Source organism: Acanthaster planci, unplaced genomic scaffold (assembly GCF_054643075.1).
Source record: "Acanthaster planci isolate LZ-2023a unplaced genomic scaffold, COTS_SCS Contig33, whole genome shotgun sequence".
NCBI lineage: Eukaryota > Metazoa > Echinodermata > Asteroidea > Valvatida > Acanthasteridae > Acanthaster > Acanthaster planci.
In genome coordinates this window covers 54,640-80,468 of record NW_028257657.1, presented here as the reverse complement: position 1 = coordinate 80,468, position 25,829 = coordinate 54,640, and the positions used below count along the sequence as shown (strand labels likewise).

At 42.9% G+C, this 25,829-nt stretch overlaps 3 protein-coding genes across 9 annotated transcripts in view; 1 reads left to right on the top strand and 2 right to left on the bottom strand.

Moving 5' to 3' along the window:
• The window catches only part of LOC147795419 (neuronal cell adhesion molecule-like), a 37,298-nt gene extending 12,446 nt beyond the window's left edge, over positions 1 to 24,852 (bottom strand). For 2 of the 6 annotated variants that reach the window (XM_087131937.1, XM_087131938.1), the window contains exons 1-3: positions 8,141 to 8,644; positions 6,767 to 6,922; positions 5,198 to 5,336 (exon numbers count right to left, since the gene is read on the bottom strand). In XM_087131937.1, coding sequence (XP_086988063.1) covers positions 5,198 to 5,336; positions 6,767 to 6,922; positions 8,141 to 8,147 — 302 coding nt within the window. In that variant the 5' untranslated portion in view covers positions 8,148 to 8,644. Of the gene's footprint in view, positions 1 to 5,197; positions 5,337 to 6,766; positions 6,923 to 8,140; positions 8,653 to 24,451; positions 24,529 to 24,723 lie in introns of those variants that run through there. The other 4 variants (XM_087131932.1, XM_087131933.1, XM_087131935.1 and 1 more) reach the window with 3 other exon arrangements.
• Positions 9,537 to 10,187, bottom strand: LOC147795420 (uncharacterized). The gene is made up of 2 exons (XM_087131929.1): positions 9,831 to 10,187; positions 9,537 to 9,650 (listed from the first exon to the last, which is right to left on the bottom strand). The coding sequence occupies exons 1-2, from the start codon at positions 10,185 to 10,187 to the stop codon at positions 9,537 to 9,539; spliced, it is 471 nt and encodes a 156-aa protein (XP_086988055.1).
• LOC147795418 (extracellular tyrosine-protein kinase PKDCC-like) lies at positions 21,114 to 25,283 on the top strand. Of its 2 annotated transcripts, none has more exons than XM_087131940.1 (5): positions 21,114 to 21,267; positions 21,891 to 22,412; positions 22,738 to 22,863; positions 23,497 to 23,710; positions 24,746 to 25,283. In XM_087131940.1, the coding sequence occupies exons 2-5, from the start codon at positions 21,909 to 21,911 to the stop codon at positions 24,982 to 24,984; spliced, it is 1,083 nt and encodes a 360-aa protein (XP_086988066.1). In that variant the 5' UTR covers positions 21,114 to 21,267; positions 21,891 to 21,908; the 3' UTR covers positions 24,985 to 25,283. The 2 variants fall into 2 exon arrangements, with proteins under 2 accessions (XP_086988066.1, XP_086988065.1); XM_087131939.1 differs by having other exon boundaries at positions 21,891 to 22,436.
• Positions 25,284 to 25,829: the final 546 nt, after the last annotated feature.

The following is a 25,829-nucleotide window of genomic DNA, read 5'->3' as shown; positions in this document are numbered from 1 at the left end:
TGAATTAGACAAAAAAAGAGTAGAAATAAATATTGATTTTATTCTGTAAATCCCTTAAATATTGAATTAATTTCTATCTCTATGATGCCCATAATTTTTCATTGCTATTCAAATCATTTTTCATTTTTTTTTGTGTGTTGAAAATAAGGCGAAACATGCAAAATCTTGGCAGAATATTTTCCTTATTTTCTTTGTACAAAAGTTCGTACAGTATGCATATGGGATAACGACATTCATAAATGTGTGCAGGGGTTTTCTGAACAGTCATTTTAAAGTCTACATGAACATAATGTAGATTGGCCATTTGCTTTTCAGACACATTTGGCCATGTGTCACGTGCATACTGAGCGCGTGTATCTTGCCATACGGAACTCGTTTACGGAAAAGGCAAAATCATGCTGTTACTTTTGAATAAAAAAATTGCGGAGTTAATATTTTCACCGTGGGATAAACAACAATTAACGAATGCGATGCGATCGTTGGTTTAAAAAACGATCGCAGTGATCGTTTTATGCAACATCGAGCAGAAAATACATGCACCGAATGTTGCTAACCGTGGTCGGCGCGGCGAAAAACAGTCACAGTCGATTGTCAGTTTTGCAAGTACATGTGAAATTGTTTTTCTGCCAGATTTTTAAGTGTTTAATTTAACGAAGTGTGAATGGGGTCATTTGCTATTTTGTCTTTCTGAAAGTTAAGCCAAATTTTCTTTTCAAGTTGTGGAACTGGGTAAAATGCGGAACTGGACAAACAACGCTGTACATCATGGAGAGGGGGTTTTCCGATCTTCGCACACTGAGATGAGAGCGTTGCATATGCAAGCCTATGTGTGGCCTTCCAACCAATGGAAAGATTCGTTACGCACTATGTACACGTGCATTGCGCGTAACAAAGCCTCCTATTGGTTCATGTTAATATTTGGTCCAGATATGTTGCATATGCACGTACGTTGGTGCGCAGACGATATGCATGGCAGTGCAAAGTGAAATTTACGAAGAAATTTTACGGTTTCTTCACGATCTTCATATCTTCACGATCGATCCCTCGACCAAGATGCTATTTTATTTGGGTTCTTGTCGGGAATATGTGCCGGTCGGAAAAGTTGATTTGGCAGATTGTGGCGGTCGGCAATTCTGCGTGCCGGTCGGGCCCGACCGGCGCCGACCGGCAGCGGCAGATCCCTGCGGTAGGTCAGAATATTGTTTGGTCAATTTTTTGTGCTGATGTAATAGCCTGAATGGGGATGAAAGCTTTCAAAAATTGTCTCAAACAATTATAAAACATGTCTTGATATAAGTAAAATTTCTGCAGTTGACAGATCACAAGAATTATGGACAATCACACACAGTTAGTCAGGTAATCACGATGGCAAACTAGCCAGCAATGTCGGTGTATCGCGTGGTAAGCATACATGATGCATCCAGACAGGCGATAAACCATGTGGCAGGAACTCGTAAACACAGAAAAGAAATACATAACCAAGAAACCAAGTTCTGTGAATTAACTTGAAGAAATCCTCTTGCAACATCGATGTTTTTTCGACCTGCAGCTGTATGGCTACATGCGACACTGATGTAGTTTTGATCGACTCCTGACTGGGACGTAAAGACTGGTTAGCACATTTCGATCTCGTGTTCTTTTGCATGGCCACAGCGTGGTAGGAACCAGCACAGCTTTACTTTCATGCATTGAGCTTTGCACACAAAATTTCACTACTGCGACAGCAAAACATGAGTGGAACTCGTGAAAATGACAGAAGTTTCTTTTCAAAAATTGCAAATGAAGTAGGAAAATATATAAAAACAAGCGTTTTAACATGAGAGAGGGTTGTTGAAAGATATTTTGTAAAGACAGAAAAGACATCAGCATTAATTTCTATTTTGTTTAATTTTGTAAATTGGTTTTCTAACTTGCTGATAAAAATGTTAGGGTCGTGCAAAAAAGTAAGGGTCGGTGGGTAAACGGAAACCAGAAGTATTTTGGGGGGGCCCTTATCAATTTTTCCGACAACAGCTAGCTTTACTGGGCATTGCAGGAGTCCTTGAAAGCATTTGGTACAAAGTAAACACAAAGCCAAACAGCACCCTCTTCTGATTGAAAAAAGTTTTCTCTCGTTCACCGCGCATGTTCGAAGGTCGGAAAGTAAGCAAAAAGTAGTAGCATTTTTTGCCAAATGTTAGCAACCCAAACGATAGGAAAAATGGAGCAAAGAGATGATTTTGATCCTGGCTCCGTGACCAGTGACTCCAGTGACTTTTACTGACATACATGCCTCTTTATTTATTTATTTATACCATGAGCCTTTTATTTTCCGAAATGACAAATTCTGCATTGGTAAGCTGATAACATAAACATTTTTTTTATAAACAAGCTAGTAAAACTCTAAAACGGGCTAGTAAAATATCCATTGAACTAGCCCAGTGGACTAGCAAGGAAAAAAAGTTTGAGCAAGGCCTGCAGACGGCACGGCAAACTTTGAAGGATAAAATCAGTCACAAAAACCGTGGCCGGGCAATGCGTACCACGTGCTGGTGGTACTCAAGTTTTCATTGATTGCCATTTACATCTACTAACTTGAATCTTGGAAAATAAACAAAAATTTGAGTTGTCCGGATTTTGAGTTATTAACAAAATTCCCCGAGTCACGGAGTCATGAAACACATACATGAAATGTGTACGTTATCCTAAACTTGACATGCTCTACTGTGGCAACATTTTTGGTGATTATTTCCCCACTTTTTATTCATTCTCATGGTGTACTTTTTTGGCAGACAAATAATAATTTTACAAAGATTTTTTTTATTGTTGTTGTCTAAAGAATTCTTTCTACCATTAAAAGAAAACCAATCGCTTCAGTGGTGTGCCTTTGTGTGGCACATCTTCCGTCTTTTCGCCGATCGTGTTCAGCTTGACATGCCACAGAATTTTGGGGTTTTTCACTTGGGCTTTCTGCTGACAACACTTCCTGTGGTCACGTGGTTCTTGGAAAGTGTCAGTGATTGGACTGTCCACAAAAGGGTCTGCGGCAGCATTCAGGCCAGCCTGAAAACTGGGTTTGTCGTGGTCGCAGTGGTGTGTGCAGTGCATGTGCCGCATGCAACATGCATGCATGAAACACGAGCAGTTCCAATGTGATGACTCAAACCAAGGTTTCGTGGCAGATTTTTCATTTTTGAAGCAATTTGGCAGTGTTTTTTGATTGGCGTCACAAAAACTTTGAGATAACCAGATGTCATGTTGTGGACAGTTACAGAGGTTTTTTCCTTTACAAAGAAGCCTATTCTTTTGGCAAGAAATAGTCGGTCTACAAGATGAAAACAATCTTTAGATTTATTTGACTTGGAGTTGACAAGATTTTATTGTTCATGCATGTCCCTGACCGCATAATTTTTACTGGCCGCTTGGGGAAAAACGGGCAAGAGCTGACGCACGGCCCACGCACACAGGAAAATCATCCAGCCCACAATAAATATTAAATTTGACAATATAAAATGACTTTTTGGGGGCGACATTCGTTCATACTTTTCTTACATTTATTAGGACTGTACATAACCACTGACGCACTGTACTGTTGCTTCATGGCTGGATCATCAGCACTGTGGCGTGACTTACATGTATACGCATACATGTAAGCTTGTACATGTATGATGATTTTAAACCTTAATTTGCCAATTTTGCATACTGTGTCTTATACATTTGTACACTGGGTGGTTCATTTTCCAAAAATTATGCTAGGTGTCAACAACGCATTAACAACAATAACTGAGATAAATTGAAGACCAATATGAGGTATATATTTAATTCTAAAAGAACAAAAAAGGAACCAAAATATACAAAGTACCATGGGAGTCCTTTCTGACTGTTTTATTGACAAGAACTAGTAGTGTGTTGTTCTTCTTGTGTTCCGCAATGTGTGGAACACAACATGAATTAACCCTTTAATATCTCCTCTAAGACCTTTCAAAATTCACCAGAAGATTTGGGAGGATTTCACAAAACTTTGAGAACTAGACATATGTACATGTATGTATGTACAGTGCAGATCCAGCCACTATTAATCTGCATGAGCCTTGATGACCAGTGAAAGTTACATACATTGTACATACAGGTACATGTAAAAAACAAATCTTGGCTTGAAGCAGTGTGGCCGATTTCGGATAATTCAGGAGGTCTTCTGCAAAAAGACCGGTGAATACATGTGCATGCACCTGTGTAAACTCTGGACCACAGGCTGGCTATGCTGCCCTGCTGTTTTATTTGGAACTGGCAGATCACCAAGGTTTGATTTCCTGTGGCAAGTTCTTCCCCACAACTCCCTGTTCAGAGTCGCCATGAACCATAATTCCACAAAAGCATCCGGAAGGAAGATGTCCCACTCTGTCCAAGTGTCAAAGCCTCTACCCTGGCCTGCCCTTAAATCCTGTGTTGAGTAGTTATCCTTTATATATTTTCTGTACCGGTACTTTAACATATTTAATAACACTGAGGCACACTGTGCTAGGAAGTTATTTGAGCCATCAAAACTATCCAAAATTAAAAGGATACTTGTAAGGTACTCGTACACGCAATGCCGTTACCGGTATTTTTAAATACATGTACATGTACATGTGCAAGCCTTGAAACACACATGTGAGTCCCAATACAACTCATTTTCACATGTGTTGCTATTTTAAAGGGCTACTCTGATGGCTTGTTGGTTTTCATGCGAATCCGATTTTTAACACACGTAAGCAAAACTGTGGTGTCATTTTAGGCAGCACATCTCATTGTTACCGGGTACATGTACACTGATCTTGAAATCACAATATACTCAGGTCTGTGCTTACATGTATGTGACTCACTTTAATGCTGAAACTTCTGTTTCACATACATGTACCACGGAGCTATAAGCTCTGGGCATGTAATAACAAAACTCAATGAAAATCTCCATGCGCATCTTTGAGTCTACTTAGCTCGAGTACAGGTACATGCAAATGTATGTGGGAAACATACAGCAAGGACATTTTTCAATTCAGCTGTGTTGGTTTTCATTTTGTTAATGTTGCATGTCACATTTTGCGTATCGCAATATGTATTGTGTCACAACCCATATATCGTGATATATATATGTACATGTACATGTAACGTGTTGTAAACAAGTTTTTTGTATTTAGATGAACCCTTCTGCTTCAACAGGTAAAAAAATTTGCAAAGTTACCTTGGTAATTTTCTGTACATGAGGATGTCGGTGGAATTCACGCTGTCATTCTGGCCTCCTCTCATCCACGTACACGTAACCTGACTGAAATCGTAGCTGAAGCAGTGCAAACCTGATGCGGGGTCCGGTGGAATTGGATCTACAAGACACAAGTTGTACATTGTACAATTCCGGTGACAGCACTGAAGAAATGTGGTAGCCTGGGCACAGGAATGACCAGTCTTCTGTTCATGTGTTGCAATTCTTTATAAATCCAAGGTGTCATATGCCTGTGCAGTGAATTGGTTTTGACTGGGTTTGGCATGAAGTCACTGTTATTCAAAGTTCTCGCACGGGACAAACGCAACGAGGAAAAAACAAAGTACATATACGTGTACTATTCCTGAGCTTCCTGTTTCCTGACCTACCCTACTTTGACAGTGCAAAGTTAAAAGTTGTTTGGGGGGAAAAATTGGGGGGAAGATGTGAACTGGAAACGAAGGGAGAAAAAAACACAAATGCATGTCCATTGCACACAAAGTATGAAGTGGTACAAAAAAATTCAATGGGCACATTCTGCACACAAAGTGCATGAGGTGCCATTTACTATTGTAAAGAGTGCCACCTGACCTCTCTTGCTACCGTTTTCAACCTGTGAACAATAATATGTACATGTACATGTCGAGCTGCAAATTGAATCAGTATTTCCAAAAAGGAAAAAACCAAAATTAATTTCTTCCTACATGTACATGTACAATGTAATTGATATCCACATGTACATGTACGGTACGTGTGCCCTGTTCTCAGATGTCATTACCAGTAAGCAGAATGACATAAACAAATGCAAAGGTGAGTCAACCACAGAGACCCGGTACCGTATTTCTTTTCCCCTGAATTCTCTCTATGTAACACCAGATTTGTCATATCACTTTCAGATAAAGTTAAAAGATAAAGCCATATTAATTAAAGTTTCAAATGAAGAGTCTGAACATACTCTTAGCAGCAAAGGTTGGGGATAAAAAATCTGAACAAGCCAAACCATGCAGAACAAAACTACATGTACATCAACAAAAGCTGCTTCAAATTTTCGACAGAGGTCTTAAATTTTAGCAGGCCTACTACTCAGGACCTCATTTTAGATTCACAGATCCTTTTGGCAAACTTGCTCTACTGAAGGGGGCTGGGGAATGAATTAGTCAAGTCAGAGTGATTTTTGTTTTGCATACACTGTATAGTATTTGTCTGAATTCGGGTCTCAATCCATGGATTTGGAAGAAAATACAAAACACAGCATCAATGATTTCTTTGCTTGGAATGAGAATTTCCTTTTCTGATAGTCGTGAAGTCTGTCTCAACTACTGCAACAAAACTGCATGCCGTAAAGGATTACATGCATAGTCTAGATTTTGACTGAAGAGCCTTTAGCAGAAAAAAGAAAGAAACAGCTTCATTTCAATTTTGTTGTGTCACATTGCATTCAGAAGGATCAGATTTCCATTAAAAAATCACTGGCTAAAAATTATATACATCATATACCGGTATTTGGTAGTTACATGTATGTCAGATCACTTGCGTCTTTCCTGTACTCACCAACTCTGCTGGTGGTGTTCTCAGACCATCCTTCAACAACCAGCATACCGGTACCAGCAGCTGAATGCGGCCGGGGCATCAGTGGAACAGTCAGGCAGCACCAAATGAGCAACAGAGTTCTCCTCCACTGGGAAGTCTTGTATGCCACCATGTTGACTGAACACATCATGACAATGAGGAATGGAAACAAGACTGAAATTCACAATGTGTTACAAGGAACTTACCTCTAAAAATTACAAAGCGAAAGGACTGCTAGACATTACTCCCATCCCCGCAAAGAAAATTGTACAAGTACCGGTACATACATGTACATGTACATGTAAGTGGACTACATAGAAAATGTACAGTGAAACAAATTAACAGGGAGCTGATATGAGGAGCTGGTGAAAATACATGTACATGTATATATGTGGAATATAAACAGCTTTTTGGGTAATCCTACACAATATTTCTCATGTGATATGGCCTGAAAAGTTTAGATAACTTCCCCCTTAATTTCTCACATTTCCCCCAACATGTACGTGTACATGGAGGCCCCTTTCATTTTTACACTTAATTTACACGTATTTCAGACGCTCTGTTTATTTTGGACAAGAAACGTAGTACATGTACATGTCTTCTCTGGAAGTGGAGAGGAAGAAATCCTTGAAAAATCTGAGGGAAGCATTTCTCTTTGAACAGAACAACACAAACAGATTCTAGCCCACAAATTTGCATAAAAATGTGTGGAGAAACTGGCTTAGGGATGAACGCATCACGTACACTGCAACAGGACAAAAGGCATCCACAGGTACATGTACCGGTATAAATGTATCTACAAATACATGTAGCACATACATGTACGCAGAACCACCTGGATGTACTTGTACATGTGTACAAACACATGTAGTTTTGAAAATGGGTTCTGCCATGCGTATGTATCCATAGATCTAAACATGGCTTAGTTACAAGTATTTTCTCCTTTTTTCTGTTCCTGATATTTCATGGACATATAAAAAGACTGGAAATTGATGACAATTTTTTCAATCTGATACCGTACGTGAAAAGCAAAGACAGAAGTCTTTTCCTTTCTCCCCAATTCTTTCAAACAGCAAACAGAAATTTTATTTCAACCCTGAGCTGAGGTCCAACGAAGATGCTATTCTTTATCACGCACCACACTGCAGACATTGCCAATGTCATTGGGCATCTTGTGGGCGAAGTGGTAAATGGGCGAAGGGACTATATCTGACTATGTACCACCCAATGAAATAATTAATGTCTGTTGATAATAATGATCTCCGACACACATTTTCTCAGTCATAGGAGCCAAGTTGGCTCGGGACCGAGTTGGGTACGGACCGAGTTGACCGGTACCCAACAACACACACCCACCTGACATGCCTGAGGATGAGTCGACTTGTTTTGCGGCCTATGACGGACGATTTGTCTCTTCATATGATGCAAAGACGGTTAAGTTGTCTCATCAGTTGAGTTGTCCCAAGTCGAGTCGGCAATCACACTTCAGTGATTAAAAGCAATGCCACAGAAGGCAGTGGCTATAGCACAGGCCTACATGATATAGGCTGGCCTAACGGCCAGACGTTAGGCTAAAAATTTGCCACTAAACTTAAAAAATAAACAAAAGCGTGGCTTTTTACTACACGCCCTTTACGCTCGGTTTTATCATGAATGGTTTACACAAACAATACCATGAAACATGGAGGGAAAAGTGTGAAATTTCTTACTCTAGGAACTGGCCTTTATCCTACGTGTGATACTAACGCTTTCTCGCAATCTTTCCGCTGTAAATACATATGTACATTGTACATGCATGTCATATAATGTGCTGTGCAGATTGTGACACAAACACGCTGGCCTACTGTACTTGCGTGTGCGTCACGCTTTCCAGGAACATCCAACATCCTGATCATCCAACATGCGTCTACACACTACGGTGTACTATCAAGGCCACGTTACGCAGCGCGGTGGATAGCCTGAGAGTTGACTTCTGATAGCGCGCTTCGGAACTCTTGGATAGGAACGTGCACAAATTTTAGAAATGTGCAATTTGTTTTCATGAGTTATTAACACATCAAATTAACTGAAAATTATCTGACCCAAAAGAGAAATATCCTGCCAAACATTTACCCGTTAGTCACTTCCGAAAACCTAAAATACACGAAGAACTGCGTGCAGCATACCTGCAGAGCGGCACCCAACCAAAAGCGAATTAAAAGAATTTGAAAAGTGTGCGTGGTATGCCTGCAGGTGGAGCTCAGGTATTAACTGTTACAGTGTGCACCCTGGCTGATGAGGCCGCGCCAGGCGGTTGGTGGCGAGGACTTCCTAGGATTCAACGCTGATGTTAAACGTACGTCTTTGATGGCGACTTTCGGACTGTCCTTGAAACTTCTGCCCTCCAGCTGAGCGGTTTCCTTTTCACAGCTTCCCGTAGACGAGCTGTTTCGGGATGCTGGTATCAGGCGCATGCGTGGCCAGCCCAGCAGATCTGTGCCGTGCAGATTATACCAGGGATTCCAGCCTGTTTTAAGACCTCCGTGTCGGGAATCTTGTCCTGCCAGCGGTGGAGGAGGTTGCGGAGGCAGCGAAGATGGAACAACTTCAACTGTCGTTCATGCCGTCGGTAGAGGGTACGGGTTTCGCAGCCGGACAGGAGAGTGGTGAGCACAACTGTATGGTAGACTTTAATCTTCGTGGAAAGTGTGATTCCTCTCCTCTCCCGGAGTTTCTGAGTCTCCCAAAGGCGCTGCTTGCTTTGGAGATGCGATTATACTGACTCGGCATCGACGCTGGTGGAGCAAAAAAGAATACTGCCCAGGTTGAAGAAGTTGTCAGCGGCCTGGAGTTTCCGTCCCTTCACTGTGATGTACAGTTCGTGTTGCTGGTTGCCAGGGGCAGGCTAAAACATCACTTCAGTCTTCTTTGTACTGATTGTAGGACCAAAACTGTCGCAGAAAGATCTTAGAAGCTGTCCATCTCCAATTGCAACTCGTGCGCACTCGAAGCGTTAAGGGTGCAGTCGTCGGCGAATACAAGCTTCTCTGATCACAGTCTCCTTTACCCTCGTGACGGCCTGCAGGCTCTTGAGGTTGAACAGCTTGTCATCGAACATGTACTTGATGTGGACGCTAGGGTTGCTGTCCCTGAAGGCGTCAGTCAGCATTGCCGAGCACATCATGCTGAACAGTGTAGGCCTAGGGGTACGAACACAGCCCTGCTTGACTCCGTTTGTCACAGGCAAAGCGTTAGTTGCCTCACCGTTGTCCAGCACACAGGCCATCATGCCGTCGTGAAATTGGCGGACAATTGTGAGGGCATCCGAACTTCCCCATGATTTCCAGAGCCCCTCTCTACTGACCCTGTCAAAGGCTTTGGTCAGGTCAACAAAGGTGATGTACAGGTCTTGTTGCTTCTCCATGCTCTCTCCTGGAGTTGGCGGGCGGCGAACACCTTGTCCGTGGTCCTACGGCCTAAGCGGAAGTCACACTGGCTCTCGGGGATAATTGCTCCAGGTGCTCCAGGAGACTGTTGAGCAGTACGCGGGCAAGGATCTGGCCGGCGATAGACAGGAGAGAGATCCCGTGGTAGTTGTCATAGAATTGGCGATTCCATTTACGCTTGTCTATGTAAACAATGGAAGCATCTCTGAAATCCTAGGGAAGTTGTTCCTGTTGCAACATCGACTGGCAGAGGTCACTGTGGTGGGCGAGGAGAGCTAGGCCACCTGAGTTGAATACTTCGGTGGGGATGGCGTCAGGGTTGGGGCGCTTTCCCGGAAGACATTATGCTTGAAGGCTTTACTCTTCCACTAAGGGGGGGATGTCATGGTCTGGGCTAACTGGCACCTGGGGGAGGCGTGCGATGGCTTTGTCGTTTATGGACGCTGGCCGATTCAGCACGTTGTCGAAATGTTCTCCCCACCTCTCGATGATCTGGTTTTTGTCAGTAAGCAGAGTTTTCTCATCTGCACTAAGCAGGGGGTAATAAGCCGAATGACGGTAGTCCATATTGACTTCAGGGCATCGTGGAACCTCTTGGTGTTGTGTAAGTCAGCAAAGCCTTGGATCTCATCGGCCTTGCTCCTGAGCCGACATTCCGCATTGATGGAAGATCGGTTGGGACCGTTTTGTGCCTGCTGCAGGCAGAATACGTTGCTGTTCAAGCAGGGTCACTCTAGTGGGCAGGGACTGACATTTTTCTTCCACCAGCGTCTGGGCTTGGACATCATTTTCGCAGAACCAGTCCTGGTAGTTCTGGTTGCTAGGCCAAGGACCTGGAGGGCGGCTGAGTGGACTGTAGTTTCGAAGGATTCCCACTCTTTTTCGATGTCAGAACTGGGCTGGGAGTCAGAGCTAGTGTAATGTCAAGAAGTGCCGCGAGCTCTTCTGCATTTCAGTTTTGGGAAGTCAAATTTCTTGGCAACTCTCTGCCCCTATGGCCTTTTCTTGGGCTGTATGTGGAGGTTCATTTTAGAAAGATGATGGGATGATAACCCGTCCAACAGTCTAAACGACACACCGCCTTGGTAACCCGCACGTCTGGCCTGTCCTTTGCCCTAGCGATGATGTAGTCAATGAGATGCCAATGCCTAGAACGGGTGCATCTATGACCTCTTGTTGAGGCTATAAGGCGGAACATAGTGTTGGTGGCAGATTGTGATTGTGTTGTGTTTGGCACAGATCCTAAGCAGGAGGAAGCCGTTGCTGTTGCATTTCCCTCCGTTTTTACGATGACTCTGTCCCAGGACTGGTGGTCTGTACCAATACGGGCATCGAGGTCACCAAGGACGATGAGCTAGTCTGACTGTGGTACAGTAGAAGTAAGAGTCTCTAGTCCTGCGTAGAACTTGTCCTTGGTTTCTTCGGGATTAGTCATCGCGGAGTAGGAGCGTATGGGCACTGATAAATGTGGCGCTACTCCCCTGCCCAGGGGGAGTTGCATTTTATTGAGGGGGTCACTGAGACCTTCTGGAATGCTGGCTAGTTTCTTCAGATGTTGGGTTTTGATGGCAAAGCCACGCGGGCCTCACGTACGTCGCTCTTCACAACCTCATTCAGTCCAGTTAAAAAAGGGTATAGTCGTCAATCTCTGTCAGCTGGCCTTTGTCTGGAAAGCAGGGTTTACTTAGACATGCGATGTCGACTTTGTAAAGGGCTAGTCTCTGGCCACAAGAGAAGTCTTTTCTCTGGTCTTTCTGCCTTGGTTTAGATATTCCAAGATGCTAGAAGGAGTACCAACAATTTCTTTCCTTTCTGATTTCGACCACATGAAAGGGATCCCGCCAGACGCGGTATGCTGGCCAGGTTGTAGTGAGGCAGGCTATTTTAGAGCACCTTTACCAGCCCCGTCCTCAAGCTGGAAGGCAAGCAGAGTGATCCTAAATAGGGCTTCCTGGTCACTCAGGGGGGCTGCCGAACTCCACTTCTGCTTCGGGGTCCAGTAGAGAGCGACCTGATATCCTGAGCCGCCGTGTGCAGGTTTGCGACTACAGCTCCCAGTGTGTATCCGCACCTACTGCTTCGCCGCTCGCCCATCGCCATAGGGCGTGGAAGGGGTGGGTGGGTTGATGTGACTTGCGCGTGAGTTGGATTTACGCAAAGTCGGTCTCACTCTCTCGTCCTGTCGCGTCCGGGTTCAGTGGCAAGACAGGGTCAAGACAGCTGGGAACGTGCACGGCAGGATGCCGGGGCTGCCGGAAAGTGACAAGTATGCCAGCAAACCGCCTCAGGGGCTCACTCCGGATTATCTGTAGAGGTTAACTCCTTTAGCCTTTGATTCTCCCGACCCATCCACAAGGCAGTGGAACTATTCGCCTAGCTGGAGATCTGATTCGTGGACACCAGGCGCGTGTCTCGCACGCCGGTGTGCCTGAATGCTGCACGTTAATAAAATTCGTTTTACCCATCTTCAGGTGACTTTTCCTAAATATAACTGGAGGAAGACAGAGGTGAAATTTCAATATTCAAAAAATTATCGTACGCGATAGGACGAACAACGTAAAATTCCCACAGGCCGACCGCGGAAAGGTTCCGGAAACTCGCTGCTTGACCTTTTACTTTCAGGCTCTACCCGCTTCGTAAGTGACTTCGTCACAAAGGTGGGCGCGCCACGATTTGCAGGCTCCTGTTGGGCGATCGCTGAAGTTGCGTGCTAACTTCCGGTTCCATGGTTCCACGTATAAACGGCAGTCAGCGTACAGTACTATCATTGTATTTAACTCTATATGTGCGGTGCATATGCAGTGGGCGTCGTTTTAACTGAAGTGACGAAACACTTTCGAACTGGACAGTGCTTAATAGCGGGAGTCAGCTTCTGTAAGCTCAACACCATGGGCTGCTTGCACGTTCCTTCACTAGCCCCTGGTCGTATAGAACACAAAAATAACGCTGACTGGCTATTTAGGATGAATATACATAACGTAAAGTGAATCGCATACACGTATTTCTCTTTTAAGCTACACTCTCGTGCCCTCCTACCCTCGTGCATGCCACACATACATAAATCTGCATTACGCGCAAACAAATTTTATCACAGTTCTAATTTAAATCTCCCAAATATGGGATATTTAAATTTTACAACACCAGGGGTTAGATCGCGCAAGGCATGGTGGGAACCAACATGGCGCGGCAAGATTGTACCCATGGGAACGAGGTTCATTGTTGTTTAGCAGCGGAAAATCTGTAAGCAAATGCCCATGCAGTACATTTTCAATGGGTCGCCCCCGCGCTTTTTGCCCCATAAACAATATGACCATTTATTTGCATGCACGCATAATTATAATTGAAGTTAAAATCTCATCCAACTAATACGCAGTGCCCTCATTATAAAAGACCAGAATTTTATTCCTTAGTCGTCGAGCATTTTATCAGAAACGCTTGAAGAGGAAGGCAAAAACTAGTTTTTGGTCCTCAAAATATTGGAAACCAAGCTGGAAATGATATATATTACTGCGGGAACGACACTTTACAAGTCTGCTAACTATATATCACCGCGCTGCTCAACAACGCTCACCGCACTGCGTAATATGGCCTTAATAGTACACCATATCCGCTTTCACGTTCTCAAAATTGTTATATAGTACCAAGACTTCAAGTGTGGCATTTGGCGTATGGTATTACTGGTACCAACCTCAGATAAAATCTGAACCCGTGTTCAAAGCTGATTTGGGCAGTTTTCCAATACTCAACTTCAGCTCCGTCTCAGGCTTCAACTTTTTTTGTACTACCTGACTTTGAAGCTGTACGCGCACTAATTAGTCTAATAGTGCCATAAAACATCATATAAGAAGCAAGAGAGCAAAAAACTAACGTAATCCATTTTGATTTCAACACTTCAGGCCCACAATCGGGGATTGGTTTCGGGGACGAAGCCTGAGACGGAGACAAAGTTGAGTATTGGAAAAAGGCCTTGGCTACGTCACGTCTATTGTCAGCAAAGGTTTCATACATCGGAGAAGAGGACACCGAAAGTTGCTGAAAAAAACATGTCTCAGAAAAAAATCATTTCAGCATTGCAAGATGTCTCAGAAAAAAATCATTGCAGCATTGGCAACATGTAAAGTGTTGCTGCAATAATTTTTGAGCTTTTTCGCTTTTTTGTTACAAGGAAGACAATTCTTACATTTCTTTCTATGAGAGGAAAGGGAAAGGTTAAGCTTTTTCAAAGGACACACCGCTTGAAATGCACAAACGGGTTAAAAACTTTTTTTGCGGACATGAATCGACTCTATTTAATCAGCTTCTATTTTGTCGACATATCAAGGAATCGAAATGACCCTACTGTATAATATTGGGGCAGTTGTGAACAGAATTGAACAGTGTGTAGAATCGAATCAAAGTAGGTATTCATCCGTGAATGTCGTGTACCCAGTGTACATGTACATACATGTACAGTACGAGTATTACGAAGAGCACAGTCGACTATCTACGTAGTACGTGTACCTTCTGCTTGCAGATATTATTCATGCAGCTGGTATGGTATGGTACTTCACGGTAATAATGATGTCATAGTACGTGGACTGGACCGTGAGGCGGACCGTGATCGTGCCAGCACTCAGCAGCTATTTGATGAATATGAATGATTACATGTAGCCTACATGTACATGCCATAGTACCGTATTTGTATGTACTCAGTCGATGTGGGGAAAGATTCCGGCAAAACATGAACAAATTGAGCAGGTGAGATTAGGCCTAGCAGTACTAGTACTTTTAGTAGTACTGACATAACTGAGTGGGGCCTGGCGTACGTCTCCAACTCCAAGTTCAACTGACGAAAGTACGAGCGTAGGCCTGTTACGCCCCAACTATAGCATAAGTCCCAACTATAGTTGGGACAGTCCCAAATGTAGTGCTGCAGTTGGGCTGGCCCAACTATTGTTGACCAATGTCTGGGGGAAATGTCTCAACATTATCTAAGTCAATGTGTCTCACACTTGACACAATTCATCAAAAATGTGGCACTTAGCCCTATGACCAATGACATGACATTTCATGTCATTTGTAAACAATATGACTTTGGCATATGCTGGGCACATCATGCACACAGGACCTCTCTGCTGTAGTTGGGCCGGCCCAACTGTAACACTCTAGTTGGGACGGGCCCAACTATAGTTGGGACTGATGCAATAGTTGGGGCGTAACAGGCCTACACTTGACTGGAAATGACTAGATACTAACCCGTGAAACCTGGTCTGCTATTTTTCTCAAGACTCTTAGAGGGTTCATGCTTGGACTCTGTTTCTGCATCAATTGAAAAAGGAAATCCCAAACACAATGATAAAATTAGAAAATGAATAGCATAAATGGGTCGGAGTCGAACCAGGGTCTATAGATCTGTAGTTCAAATCACTACCAACTAAGCTATCGAAGCGACGTAATGAATTCGCGTTTTTGAAATGTCTTAAATGGTGTATTGCATTGTCCCCTCTTCATGAATCATTTGTCACCCCAGCTACTGAAAAAAAGTAGCGCACCAGGTTTCACGAGCTAGTATTAAGTCGCTTCCCACTTTGACTTGAGTTGAGCCTAGCGCTAGGCCAATGTACTACTATAGTATTAGGCCTACTAGCTATAACGCTAGGCCTATGTCATGGGATCAGGTGAACTTGGGTCCGAGTTGACTGGAAACCGATGTCGTAATCCTACCTACCGTGCCTACCCTACATGCCTACTACCCTAACTAAGGCTGCTGAAAGTTGATTTCATGGTTCTCGTCACTGCCCGAATGGAATTTTCAGCCTGCATCAAAAAGTTCATCTTTTTCCTGATGTGCCTAAAGCCACATCTGATTTCACAGTTCTCCTCACGTCAGCACCCACGTGCAAATTTGGCCCACATCAAAAAAGTTCACCCTTCATTTTTTTAAAAAACAGCGTGAAGATCATGAAGATCGTCAGTCTAAAAACTGAACACTAGCACTATTGTATTGAATTGACATCTTTGCCAATACGTCAAATGCACTTGTTTTGGAAATGCATTTATTTGTACAAATTGGTCACAGTTGTGTGTCTTTGTACGTATAGAATGCAATGATAAATTGAGGGAGTAGAGGCATTTTTTTGAAAAACACATGTACGTGTGGTACGCCAGTCCGCGTACATTTGAGTCACCAACAGAAAAAAGGGAAGAGTCAATTTTGATAGACAATCAGCGCGCTGTTGCCGGAATGGGCTAAAACAGATTTTGCATATGATGGCGCTTGGTGCGTGGCAGGAAACTGGCACATTGCATGCGCCCGAGGTGATATGCATCAGTTGGCAGCAGTTGAAATCCACACTGTTCAAATACCACATCCGGATTTGCTTTGGATCATCCAATGAAGTGGTACCGCGAGTTTTCCAAAGCCACAGTGATTCTTGCCGTCGACTCATGCATTAAAAAGGAATGTATGTCTTTTTTTGTCAATAAATTACAGTTGTTTGTCCTGTTGACTTTTAAAATTCTATTCTCTATGCAATTCAAATCCTTTTTCACAGTCAAGACAAGAGCCTTTGAAATGAGTTCAACCTTTATGCACACTGTGAGTGTGATGAACTTTAAGGAAAATTCCTTGTCAAATTTCTGGAGAAATTTGCTGATGAAAGATGATGAAAAACCCTCATCACTTTTCCAGGAGTGGCTGACGAGCACCTTGAGATCAACTTTCATTGGCCTAACGTGGCACGGTTCCAAACGTCGTGGCATACTCCCAGAACTGGGAGGTACACTCTACACGGGACAGTGGGGGGGGGGGCTTGATGTTTTCATACCAGCAGAATCCCTGTCAAAGGTTAGAAAAATTGGCAAAGATCAAAGTGTCTGGGGAGAAAAATGTTCTCTTGTCGTGCCTGTTAGGGTATTGCATACAACTTAATACTGTATGTTCGAAGGGCAGGATATACATGTAATAGGAACCAGTCTTCTGTTCAATTCGGACATGATTGTTTGTTAAAGAAAGGCAAGAACGTAAGTAAAAGGTCTGAATTTTGCCCAAAATAGCGCATAGACAATCAAACCATCGCGGCCATAGGTTAATGAGTTATTTTTTAGTCATGTTAGTGTGGATGGCTTTTGGGGGAAAGATTTGATTGAAAATGCAGCTTAAGACAGAGTAAACGGGCACATTCAGAATCCCATAGTGTTACAAAGCAATGTAAAGTTGCATCTGTGAGGCACACAGTGAGTGCCTCACAATTCTGAAATTACATGTATGTTGATACTAGGCCCTCTCAAGTTTCCTTTGAGATTACTTTCATCAACCTTGGTGTCAACCTGCTTGCAGCAGTGCTTGCTTGTCATTTCCGATATCGGAAAGATTGCGAGAAGAAAACGTTAGTATCACACGTAGGATGTGGGCCAATTCCTAGAATGAGAAATTTCACACTTTTCCTTCCATGTTTCATGGTATTGTTTGTGTAAACCATTCTTGATAAACCGAGCATAAAGGGTGTGTAGTAAAAAGCCATGCTTTTGTTAATTTTTTTAGTTTAGTGGCAAATTTTTAGCCTAATGTCTGACCGTTAGGCCAGCCTATATCATGTAGGCCTATGCTATACCCACTGCCTTCTGTGGCATCGCTTTTGATCACTGAAGTGTGCCGACTCGACTCAACTCAACTGATTAGACAACTTAACCATCTCTGCATCATATGAAAAGACAAATTGTCCGTCATTGTCCGTTAAACAAGTCGACTCATCCTCAGGCATGTCAGGTGTGTGTGTGTTGTTGGGTACCGGTCAACTCGGTCCCGAGCCAACTTGGTTCCTTATGACTATGAGAAAATGTATGTCGGAGATCATTATTATCAACAGACATTAATTATTTCATTGGGTGGTACATGGTCAGATATAGTCCCTTCGCCCATTTACCACTTCGCTCACAAGATGCCCAGTGACATTGGCAATGTCTGCAGTGCGGTGCGTGATAAAGAATAGCATCTTCGTTGGACTTCAGCTCAGGGTTGAAATAAAATTTCTGTTTGCAGTTTGGAAGAATCGGGGAGAAAGGAAAAGATTTCTGTCTCTGCTTTTCACGTACGGTATCAGATTGAAAAAACTGTTATCGATTTCCAGTCTTTTTATATGTCCATTGATAATTGGATTTGTATCAGTTCTTGTAAAATGAAACAATTCGATGCTAAATGTAGTTTGTAATTTTGAATGATTTTAAACACGTACATGTATTTTCTACTGTGTGTTATTTCCTGTTTGTTATATGCATTATGTGTAACTAATGTAATTCATGAACATGTATGTAATTCGGATTTGCGCTGCGAGTCATGATAATTTGATGTATTAAACCATGAAAGGCTTCCCTTTCAAACGATGTTGCGTCTCTTTCATCCTCGGTTTCTTTATTACTGAACGTAATAAAAGTGAAGACCAAAAATTATATATAATGAAGCCTGAAAGAATCTAGTCTATCAACGCCTTGCTTGAAAAGTAGCCTTCCCAGTTGCAACCCCTAAATGGGACCGAGTTGATTTTGGACGGAGTCGAATTGGGACCGAGTTGATTTGGGACCGAGATAACTTGGGACTGAGTTGACTTGGGACCAAGTTGACTTGTTGCATATTGAATATTGTAATCATCTCTTTGAGTGGCATCTAATTTGTATTGTTGTTTTCTCCCCCTATATCGATAGTTTAGCCTGAAATGTTTTATTTTTGTACAAGGAAATTTGTAGTAAAATAACATGATTGTGACCCAGTAGAACTTTTCACCGCAAGATAGCAAGATAGAAAGGAGCATTGGCCCTTTTTTTTAATGTAAAAGCTGTACTGGTACATCAAGATTTAAAAACTAAAAGTGACCTACATCTGACTTTGGAAATTTTATTAAGCGATACATCTTTTCCCTAAAAAGTACATTATTGCATACAATCTATGTGCCTTTTGCCCGTTCTTTGTACAGTGGGATTTCATTTTGGTTTCCCAGTGTAATTGAGTTTTTTGAAGGAGATTTGATTTTTCAACTGTCATTGTGCTTGGTTTTTTTGGCATCGACTTCTTGTGTTGAAAACAAAATTATTAAAATGTAAGACAGATAATTGAACTGGTTATAAATACAAGTAAACTACCGTACTGTAGATAGGTTTGCGGTAGCACCATGGATATATATCGCTTTTTACCATATGGGGTTCTGAAAAGAACCGGTGGTACTCAACGTTTCGGACAGTACATGTATGCTCTGTCCATCATCATTATAGCAAAATTTTCCAAATATTATCGTGATTTTAATATCACACCCCCACCATGAAATATCAGGAACAGAAAAAAGGAGAAAATACTTGTAACTAAGCCATATTTAGATCTATGGATACATACGCATGGCAGAACCCATTTTCAAAACTACATGTGTTTGTACACATGTACATCCAGGTGGTTCTGTGTACATGTATATGTATGTGAGCATGTACATGTATTTGTAGATATACCGGTACATGTACATGTAGCGGCAGATGCCTTTTGTCCTGTTGCAGCGTACGTGATGCGTTCATCCCTAAGCCAGTTTCTCCACACATTTTTATGCAAATTTGTGGGCTAGAATCTGTTTGTGTTGTTCTTTTCAAAGAGAAATGCTTCCCTCAGATTTTTCAAGGAATTTCTTCCTCACCACTTCCAGAGAAGACATGTACATGTACTAAGTTTCTTGTCCAAAATAAACAGAGCGTCTGAAATACGTGTAAATTAAGAGTAAAAATGAAAGGGGGCCTCCATGTACGCGTACATGTTGGGAGAAGTGTGAGAAATTAAGGGGAAAATTGTCTAAACTGTTCAGGCCATGTCACGTGAGAAATATTGTGTAGGATTATATATCACTATGAATTTGAACACCGTGAATTCGTTGTGAATTCGCAGTTTCACCGTGAAAATTTTTTTCACGGCGATTTCACGGTCGTTTACCATGTGAAAATGCTCCTGGTCGTGACCTCCTGAGGACACCTTGAGGTGAGACAAAAAGCCGTGCAAATGCCGTGAGCCCTCTGAAGGAGTCCTCCCCTGCGGTTTGGTTAATCTAATAAACACTTTACGACCAATTAGCTTATGCCATTAACCAGGCCTCATAATAGGGCCAGTGAAACCACAAACCGCCCACTGTTTATAAAGTTACCAGGCACTTAACTGTGTGCTGCCCATGCCCACCACCCATCCTTGCTCAAGGCCACGATCAAATAGGTTGGTGTACAGTAAATGTGCTTGTGCAATGTACATGTACTGTACATACAACTTGCGGCCGGAAAATGGTCACAGTGCAGATACAGTAGATTACTGTTCCAGCGCTCCCTGATACAACGCTCTATACTATACTTACTATACCGATCTAACGCTCTATTTTCATTTCCCCAACTGCACGCCCATTCACTGTGTATTTTTTATGTGGTTGCTTGTAGTGCTCCCGTTTACAAAGCTTTTTGGGATATAACGCTCAGACTTTTCGGTTACAGCGCTCTTTACCTTGGAAAATCGGATTCTTTGAAAATCAATCCATCTTCACAAGGCCGCCACGATTGGCTGGCCAGGCCTAGACAAGTTTCTTATACCAGAAAGAAAGACAGGAAAAGGGACAGTCGAGTATTCATTCCAGAACGATGGTAAAACCTGCCCATGGAGGATTAAAGTCCTCCTTCCTAAATGCCCACGCATCGCGCCTAGCGATTGCAACGGCGGAAGGAGGCTTGATGCTTACCCCGTTGCGCGAGGTTGCAACCCGTAGAATCACCTGTACACGAAAAGTCATTGCCTGCTATGATTATAAATGTTACTCGATAAACATGTGGACATGTCTGTATTCTAATATTCAGTCGGACAGTTTGTGTCATTGATCATGGGCAGGTTAGGTCGGCATGTGTGTGCTTAGAGTTTGCACGGCACGACCTTTGTACTACAAACAAACCGTGCATTATTACGACCTCACTCTTCCTGAAGAACACAACGACCTATCCTGTTTGCGGCATATTGAGGGTAAAATGGCCATGGAGTGCACGTCCGTTTTCAGTTCTTTGAAATGACAAAGGAATGTGGTGAGTGCATATTTGTTTTTTACGTGTATGTTTTTTTAGTATACTGCCTCTCCACTGTAGAATAGGCCTGGTGTGCGTGACTCTTTGGAACATATGTTGACCACCCTCGAAATTCCCTCAACTTGCCACAGCTTTGTACATTTGCGGTTATCCTATGCTTCCTGAACTCATTCAGAAAGGTACCCGTTTCGGAATAAAAATGTTGGTCGTTGATTTTTGGTGATGCAGCGCTCAGATTGACCTGCATAATGGTGACATTGGAGCAAGGATGACCCAAACTCTTTACACGTTGGCTACTGTAAAATTCCCCAAAAGGGTGGTTCGCCTTTGCAAGTTTCCTTTATCTGGAAAAAAGCCAGTGATGTGCCTAATGGCCGTATTTAAATTCCACCTGGTGATGACGGCAAATGGTGGCAGAACCACCTACATGTATTGGTAAAATAAGTTGCAGTTAAAAGATGAACTTAAGAGGCTTATTCTTCAGAGGAGAGTCGGAACCGAGGGATCGAAGCGTTTGGTCGGTGAAATTATTCTTTAAAACTGCGAATTGTAATACAAATACAGCGTTTAGTTAATGTGCACAGGTCTTTTTCCCAGTCTGATATAAATTTCTTTCTTTCCAGATCTGATATCAGTATAATATGAAGTTTCCTGGTAGACAGTGTGGTCAAATAGTACTAACAGGAAGTGCAATTGGACTAACACTACTACCCTTAGTATTCATTGTGCACGAACTGACCGTCTCTGTCTACCAGACAAAGACCCGCCACAAAGAGCCTCGCGGGGGGGAGATCCCCGTCATACTGCGGCCGGACCGCCGCGCGTTGGATTGGCGAGAGGAGCTGCTGCGACAACTCAAGTCTGATCTTCTTGACGAGATCAACGGCATCCGCAGCGGGTCTCTCCCCGAGCTTCTCGCGTGTCACAACATCGACACGATCGACAAGAAGGAGCACCTGGGTAGGGGCGTGACCAAGGAAGTCTATCGCGGGGTGTACCGGGGTCGATCCGTCGCCCTGAAGATGGTCACCGACAAAGTGGAGGACATCAAGGCCTGCCGCCGCCGAAACAAGTACAAAAGGAAGTCCGACTGCTACGTCTACGCCAATTACAAACTGGTGAAGGAGATGGCACTGACAATGCAAGTAAATCATCCAAACATAGTGAAGGTACACGTATGCAGATTAGATCCGTCACTGACGATGACAGCACAGCGACAACATTGGACAACGGCAGTTGTCATTGACGTGCACTATACTTAAAAAAAGCCTCTGACTGAAGCAAAAATTAACTTTACAAATATTTCTATAAGTAGGAAAATAGCAGGTATATTTTAAGAAGTAAGCTTTTTGGAGAAATGTTATGAAGAAAATTATCTGAGAAGCTAGGCCTATCACCATATTGATATTTAGACTCTTAGTCCAGTCTTTATGTTTTCCCGACACTCCCAAGGTTTAATTGTGTTCCTAGGGCCTGGGTATATGTATCCGGAGTAACGACACAGCAATGGGAAGTCGTGGAGTGATATCGTATGAGATTGGGGAAAGGACAGCTGGAAGCATCTTGAGGCTGTTACCATGGGATAAACGTCTAGCTGTAAGTTGCCTCGCAGGTTGGTGTTTGTTACTTTGTAACAAGTAAACTGTTGGCTAAGCAGTAATTAGATTCCTTCAGCTGTAAGCAAATTTCTGCATTGCAGCATGCAGCTCACTGTGGTCATTGGGTATACAAATCAAGATGTGAGCATCAATATTTTGGTCTGAGCCTGAGGCAAGGAGGATCTTCGCTCAAGGGTAATTAATCCCTTCCCACGTTTTCCTGAATCACATTGCAAGCAATTAGCGAATTTCAAGAAATGAAAGTCTGGATGTGAGCGTTCATTACTAATTCTTGATTCAAAGTGGACTGAGTGACTTAAACAACGAATATACCGAGCGCAATTAACTTACTGGATAACACTACCAACTTTTGAAAACAGCTGCGAGTCCAAAATCTTGCTACTGATAGTGTCGTCACTGATAAAGTGCATGCGCATTCAATGTTGGATTCGATGTCTAGGCCAGTGTATTTCTTCTGAAATTTGTAAGCTCAGGCATTTTAATGGCCTTGAACGAACTGTTTGTTTCCATCCTAAAATATATATATATGTATGTCAGAAATCCCTCCTGCACTTTACGATAGGATATTGAGTAACAAGTATTAAATATTTTTTTATTTTCATTCTCACAGATGAGCATCGAGGTGGCCGATCTTCTTCATTACCTGGAGCATTCGCCTTTGGGCTCCCTGGCCGTGTGGGATTTTAAGACCCGCCAGTTTACGCTTGTGCATGGCAGACTCAAGCTTATCGATCTGGATGACGTGTCGGCCCAAGAACTATCATGCCAGAGGCATGCTGATTGCAACGTAAGGGTCGACACCCAATCGGGAAGAAGTAACATAGGTGAGTTGTGGAGCACCGCTCAAAGAACTTAAGGGGCTGAGTGGAATATTTTGACCCGACATTCCTCATTGAAGTTGACAGCCGTCGAGCTTTACATATATGATTCCTTAACTAGCCCTAACCCCGTTAAATTCATGTTTCAACCTACCTCTAAGTGCACCCACTTTTCGATTCTTATACCTTTAATCCGAGTAACCACATCCGTTAAATTCTCACTTATCCAACCTAATTCTTTACCTAACCTTACCCTACAACTCTCGATTTCTTAACCCGACTTCAACCATACCAAATTCTCTATAGCCCCAACACCATCTACTAACCGAATCTACTCGTTACTCAGTTAGATGCTAGAAAACTACAGATACGTTTGTCAGGACACAAATGCACTGTATCGGCTTTCAGATAAACAGACTTTGCTCATGTTAGAGATGAGTATTATATAAACATTTCATCAAAGTAACAAGCTGAATTCAACATTCGAACAAATTATGTACAAAATCAACGGCTGCTAGCCGAAACAGCCAATAATCCTCACACTAACTCTGTGCATTAACTCTCCCTTTCTCTGAAACCCGTACAAAATCCTGATCTCTGAAAATTTCGATTCAATTTGCTCTCTCTAAAACTACCACAAAAATTGAATGCTTGTTTCTTACCCTAACCCAGATCATTTCCATTAATTCAAAGGTTAAGCATAACCCAAACCCCACCCCACAGGCGGCACACAGTCTTTCGCCTTACCTTGCTCAAGGCTCCATTTTAAACATTGCACTGTGATAACATCGGAGAAAATGTCGTTGGGGTGGATCCGCGAGGCTCTTTTAGAGAAAACGTTAACATTTTACGTTTGAATAGTGCGTGATCAAAGAAAATTCATATTAATTAACTCTTTAAAAATTAGAGTCACGATGTCTGTCAGGGTGGATCATTCTGATAAGTTTGGTTACACAAACGTACATTTAAAAATCTCAAACGTAATTTGATCTTTAAAAGATACCGATAGAGTTACCTACTATGTGAATGTCTTCTCCACAGTTGACAGCGACACCGGTCTGGTGCCGTGCGTCAACTCCACGTGTTACGGACTAAACGCCAAGTTCAACGTAATCAGCGCTGCCAGAGGCCTGTTGGAATCCCTGTTGGACAACGCACCGCCTTTTGTCCAGCACGAGGTTGAAGACATCGTAGGTTTATCCAGCCAGGGAAAGATCCAGGCGAACGAGCTCAGGGAACGCCTGCAGCAGTTGATGTTTTTCACATTCAAACACAATTAGGAGAAACACGAAGAGGATTCAGTTGAAGACGGACACGAGAGCGGCGATTAGGCAGTTAAGAATTCGTGCGTGCCGCGGCCAGGGTCGATCAAACCACGATTGACAAGAAAGACTACATGACCTTCTGGCCGGTGCACATACTTCATGAGAATATATTGTGTATCAGTTTAAGCATGGTGCCATAAAAAGTGGTTTAAGTTATGCCAGCACTGAAATGTAGTTTGTATTCGATCACAGAACTAAGAAGATTCGACTGAAATTAAATTTGGCATTCTGTCAGAAAGTCGATTATGAACTCACGTGTGACTCAAAAGAAACGCATTTATTATGCATGCTAGTAATAAGAAACCTCCAAAAGCGGCCTACTTGTGCTCAAGTTCAGTCTTTTTAATCAACCTTCAGTGCCAACGTAGACCTTAACGGTGGGTCCATCTGTAAGCAAGTTTGTAGTGTGCAACAGCTCACCAGGCCTACGTCCACATGGCCCACATTGGCCACAATGTCCGCAAACGTTTGTGACCCAGCATGTCCGGCCTGAGTTTATATATATCCGAGGCCTCACATTCGCCGGCCCGTTTACGTTCACGGGCTATCATGCCTTGCCACTGAGTAGGACCAAAGTATCCGGCCAATTTGTCTGTAAGTTCATTATGCCTGGTCCATTTCGTCATTTGGCCCAATGGATATTTCAGTTTCCTCCGATCTCACCCTTAGCCCTTCGAGAGAATGGGCTCAAAAGGCTATGTCCGAGGGCCCACTGGGTTAATCCCATACGTCCAAGGGCCATTGTGTTTGTCCACAATATCCAACGGCTCACTGTGTTCAGTTCATTTCGTTATGACCAA